This window comes from Rhinoraja longicauda, chromosome 29 (assembly GCF_053455715.1).
Source record: "Rhinoraja longicauda isolate Sanriku21f chromosome 29, sRhiLon1.1, whole genome shotgun sequence".
In the NCBI taxonomy this organism is placed as follows: Eukaryota; Metazoa; Chordata; class Chondrichthyes; order Rajiformes; family Arhynchobatidae; genus Rhinoraja; species Rhinoraja longicauda.
Window position 1 is genome coordinate 5,496,114 of NC_135981.1, and position 13,799 is coordinate 5,509,912.

Sequence of the window (13,799 nt, forward strand, 5' to 3'; positions counted from 1 at the left end):
AGTCATTGAAAGCAAGCATGCAGGTGCAGCAGGCAGTGAAGAAAGCGAATGGTATGTTGGCATTCATAGCAAGAGGATTTGAGTTTAGGAGCAGGGAGGTTCTGCTGCAGTACAGGGCCTTGGTGAGACCGCACCTGGAGTATTGTGTGCAGTTTTGGTCTCCTAACCTGAGGAAAGACGTTCTTGCCTTAGAGGGAGTACAGAGAAGGTTCACCAGATTAATCCCTGGGATGGCGGGACTTGCATATGAGGAAAGACTGGATAGATTGGGCTTGTACTCGCTGGAATTTAGAAGACTGAGGGGGGATCTTATAGAAACATATAAAATTCTTAAGGGGTTGGAGAGGCTAGATGCGGGAAGATTGTTCCCGATGTTGGGGGAGTCCAGAACCAGGGGTCACAGCTTAAGGATAAGGGGGAAGTCTTTTAGGACCGAGATGAGAAAACATTTCTTCACACAGAGAGTGGTGAGTCTGTGGAATTCTCTGCCACAGAAGGTAGTTGAGGCCAGTTCATTGGCTATATTTAAGAGGGAGTTAGATGTGGCCCTTGTGGCTAAAGGGATCAGGGGGTATGGGGAGAAGGCAGATACAGGCTACTGAGCTGGATGATTAGCCATGATCATATTGAATGGCGGTGCAGGCTCGAAGGGCCGAATGGCCTACTCCTGCACCTATTTTCTATGTTTCTATGTTTCTATCTACTGAAGTCTACTTCCGTAATCCTCCTCCAAATTATAGTTTATTTCTAAACTAGTAAATAATCTCTTTTTTAAAAACTATTTATTAGTTCCTGCATCACAAACCCTCCTATGAACAAACATCGTCCTCAGATAGACACAAAAAGGTGGGAGTAACTCAGCTGGACAGGCAGCATCTTTGGAGAAAAGGAATGGGTGACGATTTGGGTCGAGACCTTCTTCAGACTAGTCCGGGAAAAGGGGAACGAGAGATATAGACGATGACGTAGAGAGATAAAGAACAATGAATGAAGGATATGCAAGAATGTAACGATGATAAAGGAAACAGGCCATTGTTAGCTGTTTGTAGGGTGAGAACGAGAAGCTGGTGCGACTTGGGTAGGGGAGGGATAGAGAGAGAGAGACTTGGGTGGGGGAAACATCATCCTCATCTGAGTGGCAGTATGGAGGATTGTACAGAGAGGGAAGGAGGGAGATTAACTGAATAGCTCCAACATAAACAGGTGCAAACTTGATGGGCTGAATGGTGTCCTATGTTCTGCATTACTCTATACATGCTTTAAAGTAAACAGGTGAAAGGTTGATTCCAATAAAATGGACTGCAATCACACTTGGATATTAAAAAAAAGGAAAGAACGCTGTGTTCCGAATCACCTCCAGTTTTTCCACTAATTATATTAAATGAAATATCAGTGCAACTGAAAATATCAAAGTTACACAACATCACCACATTCACAAGAGGTCAGTGCAAATGGGAAACTCGAACAAGCACAGAGACTGTCCCGCTGAATTGTTTATTTCCAAATGTGAACAATAACATAGGTTTATTTTTCTCTGCAAAGTAACATTCTCAATTATGAAAATGTTGGGAAAATAATTTACATTTTGCAAAAAAAGTATGGCACAAATCAAGGAGGATATTCGCAACTTATTTACATGCTGGACAAAACAGCAAAGCAAAGATTACTTCACAAAACACGAGACAGTCAACCATTTTCTTTCAGTTACATATGCTTTAGGAAAACACAGGGGTCCTTAACCCATACACTGCAAGATCACTGTACAAAGAAATGTCAAGGTTTTATGCCAAAATAGGTATAAAAATAGTTTTAGTTTTTAAAATGAATGTTTCCAGAAATAATTTGGAAAACAAAATCAAATATATTGATTTTTGCTTATATACACAGGTAAACCAATCATCTCAAACATCCACTGGACATTTCAAAATGGCTCCCTGATCTGGGGGTTTTGAACATTTAATTTTGAGAATGAAATTCCAAATTAGTTTCCGCAGTCACCAAGGATTAATGGGATGGTTTCAAGGATGTCCTCAAAGTAATGCCACTATTTAAGCCAATGTTTGGGACTTTGGCCATGTTGAATACCACAATGTGGAGAGGATGTTTCCACTCGTGGGAGAGTCTAGGACTAGAGATCACAGCCTCAGAATTAGAGGATGTTCTTTTTGGAAGGAGATGAGGAGAAATGTCTTTAGTCAGAGGGTGGCGAATCTGTGGAATTCTTTGCCACAGAAGGCCGAGTCTGTGGATATTTTTACGGCATAGATTGATTTTTTTATTAGTACAGGTGTCAGAGGTTATGCGGAGAAGGCAGGAGAATGGGGTTAGGAGAGAGAGATAGATCAGCCATGATTGAATGGCAGAGTAGACTTGATGGGTCAAATGGCCTAATTTTACTCCTATCACTTATGACCTTATGAACAGCTTTTGCCTGACCATCCTTTCCGTCGCCACCTCATCCATCCACTCACATATCAACGAAGATAGACACAAAGTGCTGGAGTAACTCAGCGGGACCGGCAGCATCTCTGGAGAGAGGAAATGGATGACCTTTCGGGTCGAGACCCTTCTTCTCCAAAGATGCTGTCTGTCCCACTGAGTTACTCCAGCATCTTGTGTCCAACTTCGGTGTAAACCGAAGCTCCTTCCTACACACTTCCATATCAATCTGTTTGCAACATGGCCGAGAATACTGTGCAATAATAATGAACTGGCCCCAAAGAATTCTTCTCCCCCTGACCTGGGGGATGAAAAGTCTAGTTTGGACCATTTAAACTCAGCACAGGTTAGAAAAAGACCCCGTGACAATCCGATTTATAATGCTTCGCTTTGTACAAGATCACCTTAGTCCTCAAGGTGATTGGCATAATATCCTGCAGCAAATTAGCCAGACACAGGGCATTAAATTAAAGCCATGGAAAAATTGACAGCCACATCCAGATGTTAAAATTCCAATCTCAAATATTTTTTCAATCTTACCTGAAATGTGGCTTTGTTTCATTCTTATCTGAAGAGATCTGTGATAGAGACGGCACCAATACCTTGCCTGAATTATCCACAATTTAATACACAATAAAGGCTTTAGCATTTTCTTAAATACTTTGCGATCTTCTCCTGCCCTTTGAATGGTAGTTTGATTTCAATACCTTAAATTAGTTCTACTTGTCTCTGAATATTTCCAAATTTCATAAGCAAATTTTTGATTTTATATATACGCACGAGTCGCAGAAGGGACCAGACTGCAAATCACGCAGGGAGCGGCTGAAAGTAAAAGATTGTTTCAAAGTTGGCAGTGGAGTCACTAGAAGCAAATTGTTCAACTCCAAGTCACAATCTACTTTTCTCTCTCTCTCAACTTCGGACCATTTGTGGATTTGGACCACTTTCTATTTTTTTCCCCAAACGATTTGCACCAATTTGAAGTCACTGCAAAAGGATCAACATCATTTTTTTGTTTTAAAGAAATTTTGTAATATTGGTAGTCTTCTGCCAATAGGTTGAGGCAGAATCCATAAATATTCTGTCAGAATAAATTTTGGATAATACTCGATGGGTGTATGGAGAGAGGAAGAGTTGATTGGAAGTGGCAAAGGAAATCACTGGGGCAGACTTCACAGGCCAAATAGCCTGCCTCCATAAAGTTCTGCTTTTTAAAATGTGTCATAGCACTCATCTTAAAAAGACAATGGTGGAGAAATCTGTAGCATCTTGACGATGTATCCACCGAACTAAGTTTCAGAGTTGCTAAACAGTAACCGATGGTCTCAACACTGCAATGGGAAGTACACCACTTCTTAGACCAAGCCTTTTACACAAATCAATGTGAAAGCAATTCCAACATAGAACCACAAAAATACTAATGAAAACTTGTGTATTTGAAATGTTAGGTTTAATATAAGCTGTCATTAATGACGGAAGCCAATTTCATTTTGAGAAACATTCCTCAATAAGCTTTAACTCTTAATACTGCCAATGTAAATGTCTTCATATTCAATTGATTTAACAAAGTAGTGTACCCTTGCATATTTTACTGAAGTTGGCAATCTTGAACAAAATACTTCCCAATAACACCTGATTGAAGTCCCACAACTTTTTCTTCTTTATAAGAAAAGTATCTTTGCTATATACAGTAATTCTCACACTCAAAAGCAGCATTCTCCAAGTTACTTCTCATCTCGACATCCAGAGTAGCAAAATGGGGTGGATTCATTATCTCTGCTGATCACGATGATGTTGCTTTCAAGAGAGAGCTAGATAGAGCTCTTAAGGATAGCGGAGTCAGGGGGTATGGGGAGAAGGCAGGAACGGGGTACTGATTGAGAATAATCAGCCATGATCACATTGAATGGTGGTGCTGGCTCGAAGGGCCGAATGGCCTACTCCTGTACTATTGTCCATTGTTATCAGGGTAGGGATTACACTCAATGGCCTGGGGTATTCAACCAGGGCTCCTGATTCCCATCTTATGATACCTGCTGGAACCTGGGATTTTAGGCAAGAGGACTGGGTTTAGGGCTCATAGTCAAAGCTGCTGACAGCCACTGCCACAGCTTACAGAAAATAGCTGAACAAAGCCAAAGCAATCTGGGTTCTCTACCCTGTAAGAATCAATGGCTCCCAGCCAGGACCAGTGTCGAGGCATAAAGGCAGTGTATAAAACTATTAAAGGCCGAGGGTGAACAGAAATTATCTACTTCCTTCAGCTGGCAAGCCAATAAAGGGGGCAGAGATTTAAAACAAAATGACATAATGATTAAAAGAGTCGAGGGAAAAACAGACAGCCCAAGAACAAGAGAGGCTTGGAATTCATAGCCTGAAAACAGAAACCATCATTGCATTTACAAATCAGCTGGATGCGCATTTGATATGCAATTATTGAGGACAATGGATTGAGAGCTGGGAGGGTTTGAGCTCCACTGTGTACGTTTTTGACTGGTGTGGGCCACTTGGCTGCTTCCTACATGGTACATTTCTATGATGCTACGAGTTATCAATATAGTACAATTATTATTGAGCTTTAGTTAGATCAAACTTAAATGGGAATTAATACACTTGGAGTTCATCTTTCACGAGTAGCATTACAAACTGCTGTAAAATAATAGATAACTTGCACTCTGCCCAAATTGAAAACTGGTGGCTGACTTTTTAATGTGCACTAATATGGCATTGGCGTTAGGGCCAAGAAAGAACGTCAATACCTCTATTGCTTCAGAAGACTACGGAAATTTGGTAAGCCCCCGATATCTCTTACTGATTTCTACAGATGTGCCACAGAAAGCATCTTATCGACATGCATCACAACTTGGTTAAAAAACTGCACTGGCCAAGACTGCAAGAATTGGCAATGCATCACAGTCCATCAAACAAACCAGCCTCATCCCCCTCACCACCCCCTATCTATACTGCACGCTGCTCTAGGAAAGCAGCCAGCATAATTAAGGACCACTTACACCCAGGTCATTCCCCATTCTATCTACCTCCGTTGGGCAGAAGATAAAAAGCTTGAAAGGATGTACCACCAGATTCGGGAACAGCTTCTTCCCCGCCATTATCAAACTACTGAATGTAGTGCCCGTCTCCAAACCTACCTTGTTGTGGCCCTTGACCTTTTTCAAATCTGCACTTTCTCTGTTGCTGTATCACCATATTCTGCAGTAATTATTTTTGTCTTTATTCTGTCTGTTGGTGTTTTTTGTCTGTAATTCTTGTATGGCTTGATTGTACTTGGGCATGGTATGATTTTCCTGAATAGCGTCCAAAGATTTTCACTGTATCTCCGCACAAGTGACAATAATAAACTAATACCTTTTTTGGGCATCAGAAGGTACATAAAGTGGTGGATTTTTTTGGGATGAAGAATTTAATCACAGTTTAGACCTCACTGAACGGCAGGAAAGGCCTTCTCTGGCCAACCCATGGCCTCACATTCTGAATGACGTCTGACAGCTTATGTATTTGCTATCACGAATAACGAAAAACATTAACCAAATGAGAAAAATGCCTGTGAATATCTATTTGGCAAATCCACTGACTGATTTCTTTGGCCACACTGGATGACGACGTGAGACCCTGCAATATCTGAACTACTGAAACAAGACCTGAACCATTTTATAATTTTGTGGGATCCTAAGAAAGAGTATTATTGAGGGGTCCAATATTTCCTTTCACGTGGATTGGAAGTGGGATGCACTTTTGTCCTTTTAATTGTTTCACGTGCCACGTAAGAGGGATCTCAGCTATCATTGGAATCAGCTATCAAGAAAACAATTTAGAGAGCATTTATTTTTTGATTTCTGCAGGGTATTGAATATGGACCCATGGCTCAACAATATGGTTTCTAACTGATATCTCCATCCAGTTAATTATTGTTCTGGCAGAAGGCCAATTGGTCTAATATTTAAACAATCTTATTGTGTGGGTGATTTAATTTGTTTAAAGATGTTTTGCTGTTCTAATAAATATCATCAATGGGAATTTTTTCAACTTGACTCTTCAAATGGACAAGAACTCGCTCCACAAGAACATCGACATCATATAATCTTTCTGCAATGATGCACTTTCCAATTTCCCTTAATTCTTAGAAGGCAAAAAAAAGGTATTGCCTTTAAGTCCGAGGTTTTTTCAGGTTTCTAATAGGTTTTCGCTTCCGCTTTTACGAAACCATGCCAACACGCGACTAACTGATGAACTGCCGGGAGCATCATTCAATGCAAAGTGGGAAAACCTTCACTTGTGGATTCAATGGTTACACGGAGGACAAAATTATGGCAAGCAAAATAAGCAACGGGAAAAACCACTGGGAAGTTTGGCCAGTACAATGGCTGGGTTGCCTCCATTTTCTTTATACGCCTGGTTTACATGTGAACACCATCGTCCAAATCAGGTCTTGGAACTGAGACGAAGTGGGTGTTGGAATCAGTAATACGCATTCTCAAGCTTTCAATTGAGGCAGAAGGCTAGAGAAAAATGATAGAAACATTCTCCAAACAAGCAGAACCATCAGCTTTAAAATGTCAACGCAAAATAATCATACAAATGCATTCTGGCTCTTTGGAAGAATAATCAAGAGAAAAAAATCAGCATTGTACTGCAAACTGTGCATTTAAAGCAATGTACACATTTGACATTAAAATGATTTAACAAAGCTTTAGAAGCCGTTAAAATTATTTCAATTCTGAAATTAAGAGATTAATAAATAGTTAAAAATAAAGCACATTAAAAGCATATAAGGTTTTATGTAAAACAATCTGGACCTAACTAATAGTTAAATAAAATCTATCTCTTGCACCAGGGTTGGGAGTCAAGAAGATTAAACACTCAGGCCATCTTGTTTTTTTAGAAAAAAAATATGAACGGCTTTAACACAAAATGGAGCAATCTCTTCCGACTTTAAAATAGTTTTACGTCAATAAAAAAATGAGCGTTCACATGTGGGAGGCAAACACAAATAGGATGGAGCCAGGTTCAGAAGGTTCTAAGCTCTGCTGAAGAAAACCAAACCAATCCTTGGTCAAAGGACCTTCATTGACTTAATCTCGATCTAGTCCCCTTCTGAAAAGGAAGACTAAGGATGTCATGTGAAACTTGACAAAGGCCCCCCCCACTCAAAGATGTACAGAAAATGGTTTCATTTTATGTACGCTGTTTGATAATTGGTTGTTGACATTAAAAATAACGGGTAACTTTAAAAACCTTTTGTCTGCGCTCGAAGCATCTGCCAAGATTGGAGATAAAGCCAAGAACCTCACATTTAGGAATGAAATGTGATCATAGTACTGTTGACAGACTGTCATGGTTTATGAACAACGCACTTCATTTTAATTACCAATCAGAGCAACGTTCATGAGTTCATCATCATCGCCAATCAAAAATGCCGGGCTGGGGCGAGATGACCTCTCGGAGTTGATGGATGTGCTCCCCGCTATAGATAAGGATTGGTCAGTTGATATAGGAGACTTTGACCAACTCTCTGCTTTAATGCTAGAGTGAGATTTTTTCTTCTCCCTGTCTCGGTCGCGATCGCGATCCTTGTCCTTTCCTTTCTTCTTCTCCTTTTTGTGCTTTTTATGCTTTTCCAAACTATACTCAGGGAGCGGCCGGACATCGTCGTCCGAGCTTGGACTGTTCTGGTGGGACTTCTCGGCGAAGGACGAGCCGGACTCGCTGCCACTATCGCCACCTTGAGGGGTGTAGGCGGGCGACTTGCTGTAGCTCGGGGAACAACGTTCGTGTTTTGGCGTTGACCCGCTGAACAGAGGCGACCCATAGTTTTTTGCTCCAGTGATCTGCGGCCTTAAGCCATCGCCGCTGCCATCGCTTGGCTTCTGCAAGGTCACCTTGGCCTTGATGCTCGGAGAACCCCCGTCGTGCTTGCTGATGATAATCTTTGCCACGCCCGTTCCCCCGCCGTTCTTGGAGTCGGAGGATTTCTTCCCACTGTCGCCCGAACTCCCCGAGACGGAGACCTTGGATTTGCCTTCTTTGTCACTTTTCTCTCGCTTTCCCTGATAATCCGCAGGCGACACGTTGTGCTTGGACGGCATGCCATGAGCAGATGCCATTGCTGCAGCTGCTGCTGCCGCCATTTGACCATCTGCAGAGTCGTCAGCGTTAGAACCACCCACACCACCCACGCCATGTTTCAACTTATCAATCACTGCCGTCAAAGACGGTTTCTTGGTCCGACTGGGAGACTTCCCTTTGATTAGATTTCCGTGAGCGTTTTGAGATGAAGACATTGAGGAAGCGGAGGAGGAGGAGGAGGAGGAAGAGGAAGCTGGAGGCTTCTGGTTCAAGGAACCGGAGGATGTCATGCCAGAAGACTGCTTCATGCTTGAGCTGGAGCTAGACCCAGACATGTGAGAGCTTCCTGAGCCCGAGCTGACTGGAGACTTGGCTTTCATTGGCGGAGTTCCCGGAATGGGTTTCAGCGGCGATGAAAGCTTCTCTGAGTTGCCTGATGGTCTGGAGTGGGAGGGAGACACGTTGGGCTTTCCTCCGGATGGATTAGCCAGAGACGAGGACGACTTGACCTGGGGCTTCATTTTGCTGCTGCTGTTGCTGGACAAGCTTCCACTGCTGGTCAAACCATGCTTGGTGACCGGAGAGGAGCTGGGTTTTCCCATGGACTGAGATGAGCTTTTGGACTGGCTGGAACCGCCGCTGCCTTGCCCTGGATACAGGCTGCCGCTGCTCATTTTGGAACTGGAAGAGCTCTCCGACTTGTTGCTTTTCAATTTGCCGGAAGAGGAATTGGAGGAATGGGAGTGGTGACTTTTGCTGCTGGACGAGGGGCCTGAGCCAAACTGACTGTGCGAAGACGATTTGCCGACCATCTCCTTGCGGATCTGAATTGTAATTTTCGGGATTGGAGGGGTGGCCACACTGGGTGGAGTCTGTGACCTCCCAGAGCTGCCGGGGGATTTGGAACCGGTGGTGCTGGCAGGCGGTGTGAAAGGTCTACTAGACACGCTGTGAGACGGAGACTTGCTCTCAGAGTCAGTTTTCTTGCGTTTCGGAGGCTTTTCCTTGTTTTTACCATCGCTCGATGGAGTCCGGGTCCGCTTGCCGGGTTTACTGTCGATGGTCATCCCCGATGAGCTGTTGTTCCCGCTGCCGTTCCCCTCCTTGGTGGATCGCTGCTTTTGAGACTTGTCCGTTTTTGCAACCTCCACGGTGCTCAGCAGAGGGCTCTGGTTCCCAGCGTGTTCCATCCCGTCGGGTGGCCCCAGCGACTTGTTGCTGTTGGTAAACATACTGAAATCCACCATGTCCGCGTGGCTGCTCCCTTTGGAGTGCTCTCCGCTGTCACCACCCATCGCCTGCACGTTCATCGAGGCACACACCTGTGGGGGGAAACCCCTCATGTCATCCACATCGCCGCCCTGGCTGCTCTCGTCAAAGTATCCACTCACAAAATTGTTCCCGCTTTGATTTTCCAATAAAAAATCGACTCCGTCGGGAAAAAACTGGTTTGAGGAGTCACTGGTCGGAGTCGCGGTGGCATCTGCTATTAGGTCCGCAGGGTCGGTGTATGTGTTCTCGTTGCTTCCAGCCTGAAAAACATCTGCATCAAAAGTGCTGTTTGCAGCGGAATGGGATGAATTCATGGAATCAGGGACAGGGGTGCCGACGGACTGGCAATTGTCGGCGGCGGTGGCCAGCTTGGTTTGCTCCGCTATGTCGGACAGGATCTCTGTGACGTCAGCCCCAATACTGTCCGTGCTAGACAGGCGCACCATTCTCTGCATGGTGGGCTGTTGCGAGTGTACAACAGTGGGAGGGTACGTTGTAGGAGTGTTGCACTGACTGGGGGCAGGGGTGATGTGCGGGGTGTCCAAAGTATCCCCAGCCAAGTTGACATCAAAGACGCTGTTGGGAGCGTCGAAGTCCATGGAGATGAGCTCTCTCTGGAAGTCCTCCTCGGTCTGAGGTTGCTTGGGTTTATCCGTCTGAGACCGCGTCCTCTTCTTCTTCTGTTTGGTGCCGCCCGGAGCCACGTCGATTCTCGGCGAGCTGGAAGAAGAATTTTGCCTCTCCAAAGGGCTGCTGCTGTAAAGCGTGGAAAAATCTTGGCTGGGGTTGTCCTTGAGCAGGTTCATCAGCATGGGGTGGTTTTTGGTATTACTCGCAGGGGAAGAAACCAGCGGAGGCGTGTGACCAGGGGGCGTGGGGCTTGACCCAATGGATGAACCAACGCTCCCTGTAATTTGCAACAGGCTGGTCAGGATCGGGTTCTGGTTCACTTTGAAAGAGTCCTCCCCGTGTCCTGATTCGTGCCTTTCCTTCATGCCCTGCATATTGAAGATGGTGGAGATGGGTCCAGGAAAGGTGCTGGTTGGCGTGGTGGTGTCACTGGGTGGGTTGTTGCCCAGCTGCGTGCTGTAGCCAGGGCTGCTGGGTGGAGGGGGATTCCTCTTCAGCATGTCCTCCACTGTCTCGGCAATGAGGGGCAGAGCTGGGGTGTCCGCCTGGATGGTCTCTGCCTTGCGGCGGATTGCCCGCATCGTCACTGGGATGGACATACATCTGCAAAACACAGGGCACCAGTGGCATTACTCACACTCACCCCAACTACTGTCAAACTGTACCACAGAAACAAATTCAAGCAAAGCAAAAAGCTTTCCTCTGACCCTCGGTTCACCTGACACTAAACCAATTCAATAATTCAATGCTTTCAAGAGAGAGCTGCATAGAGCTCTTAAGGATAGCGGAGTGAGGGGGTATGGGGAGAAGGCAGGAACGGGGTACTGATTGAGAGTGATCAGCCATGATCGCATTGAATGGCGGTGCTGGCTCGAAGGGCTGAATGGCCTACTCCTGCACCTATTGTCTATAGTCTATTGTCTAAAACGGAACTTTATGAGGAACTCCACTTTGAGGCGGCACGGTGGCGCAGCAATAGTGTTGATGCCTTACAATGCCAAAGACCCGGTTCGATCCTGACTACAGGTGCTGTCTGTACAAAGTTTGTACGTTCTCCCCCTGACTTGCATAGGTTTTCTCCGGGTGCTCCAGTTTCCTCCCACGCTCCACAGACACACAGATTGATAGGTTAATTGCCTTCGGCAAGATTGTAAAATTGTTCCTAGTGTGTGGAATAGCGTTAGTGTATGGGATGATCATTGGTTGGCGTGGACGCAGTGGGCAGAAGGGCCCGTTTCTGTGCCGTATCTCTCAAGTAGAGTCTAAAGTAAACACAGTGCTGTGACTGAATGCAAACCCCTTCTATTGCACAACATAGCGTGATTGATCACAGCCTGCGCTAGGTGCAGGGAGCGAGGCGTGGCGGTGACGACAGCCGTGGTCATGCCAGGCCAAGCCGACCCTCGCTTCATCAATTCAGTGCCGCCAGAACCACGCGTCTTAAAGTGAGGAAATAGGAAATTGTGAATCTCCTTGCACCAAGATCGGACGTTTCATAGACGTTTACAAGATAGCACCAAAACTTAGTGATTCTCTCTCTGCCTGCTCTTCCATAAGAAGAGCCTCTGTAAATTGTCCCTAATGAGTCGGGAGTGGATGAGAAAGTGGGATAACATACAATTAGTGTGAATGCATGATCGATGGTCGGCATAGACTCAGAGGGCCTGTTTCTCGGTTGTATCTCTAAACCAAACTAAGAGGATCTACTGTACTCGTGTATAGCATGATTTGGCTGGATAGCATGCAGAACAAGCATTTCACTGTATCTCTGTACATGTGACAATAACAAGCTAAACTAGATAACTACAAACAAGTATTCAACTCTCAGAAAGCTAGCCCATGCAGTATCCAACTATATGACAACTAATTTATTTATAATGCTCAAATTATCCCTATTTTGAAGTGTTAAAGAGCTCTTTATCCCAACATCCTGACAAAAGCTTTCTTGTTCTACAGTTGCAGTCTTGTAGTTGTGTTCTAGACTTGCCTTTACCACACTTCCACCTCATGGGAGATTGCTTAACTGTGTTTGATCTTCAATGCTCAAAAACATAACACTATTAAAAGTAGCTAAGTATTTCTTCTATTTCGAAACTTCTTGGGTGTCAAAACATTGGGAATAAAGTAGTTCCATCTGTTAGTTTTACTCCCCACTGATTTTCATATCTGAAGCTGTACTAGATACAAGTAACTGCAGATGCTGGTTTACAAAAAAAAGACACAAAATGCTGGAATAACTCAGCGGGTCAAGCAACATCGATGGAGAACATGGAGAGTCGATATTTCCGATTAGGTTCCTCCTACCCGACCTGAAAATGTTCTCCAGAGATGCTGCCTGACTTTTCCGAGTTATTCCAGCACTTTGTGACTTTACTTGTCAGGATATCATTGAATTGGTACTGGCATCTGTGGAGCACTGCACGAAGGCAGTAAATCTTTGGGAGGTCATTGAACTACGGACGGCTACGGAGGTGAACCCCATGTCATCCAGAATACGAGGTGCGCACTTCTTGGAAATTAGGGACAGGATGGCCTACCTAAATAGGAGACAAGACTGCAGATGCTGGAATCTTGAGCAAAAAACAAAGTGCCGGAGGAACTCAGCAGATCAGGCAGCATCTATGGAGGGAAATAGACAATAATTTGGGTAGGGACCTTTCTTCAGAGTCCGACCCAAAACGTTGTCTGTCCATTTCCCACAACACATGTGGCTTGGCCAGCTGAGTAACACTAGCAGTTTGTTGTTTTGATCCTGACCTCAGTAAAGTATAAGAAAATAACTGCAGATGCTGGTACAAATCGAAGGTATTTATTCACAAAATGCTGGAGTAACTCTGCAGGTCAGGCAGCATCTCAGGAGAGAAGGAATGGGTGACGTTTCGGGTCGAGATGACGACCTCAGTAAAGATTCTTGAGCCTTGAATGATGTGCTCCATTAAACTAAAGAACTCACAGCCTGTGTCAGCCCTAAACGAGCAATCCCTTCTCCTACCAGATAGCTGAAGAATGCTAGCTATGGTATAAATATCAGAGTGCTACCTCAAAAATAGGTGTTTAATTACTTAAGTGATTGTATATCGATAGACCTCATCCATGACACCCCCTTCATGATCTTCCGCTACACCTTTGTCAGGAGAGAACAAGGTACGGAGAAAACCCTTACCGCTGCACCACTCTGGTAATGAAGTCGTCAGTGCAGATGAGGGCATCCGAAAGTCCTTTGTAGAGCTTGCAGCACACTTGCCTGGAATCCAACACATCCATCACAACTGGCAAAATAAATAGCAGGAACATAATTAAACGTGAGAATAGAAGCCAGCCCGAAGATCATGGCTACGCACGTTCTCCGGTTTTTAGGAGCATTCAAAACAGAA

At 44.6% G+C, this 13,799-nt stretch overlaps 1 protein-coding gene across 2 annotated transcripts in view; it reads right to left on the minus strand.

Moving 5' to 3' along the window:
• Nucleotides 1-1,448: 1,448 nt before the first annotated feature.
• The window catches only part of med1 (mediator complex subunit 1), a 45,656-nt gene continuing 33,305 nt past the window's right edge, over nt 1,449-13,799 (minus strand). For both annotated transcript variants that reach the window (XM_078424400.1, XM_078424399.1), the window contains 2 exons: nt 13,589-13,694; nt 1,449-11,028 (listed from right to left, as the gene is read on the minus strand). In XM_078424400.1, coding sequence (XP_078280526.1) covers nt 7,818-11,028; nt 13,589-13,694 — 3,317 coding nt within the window. In that variant the 3' untranslated portion in view covers nt 1,449-7,817. The remainder of the gene's footprint in view (nt 11,029-13,588; nt 13,695-13,799) is intronic.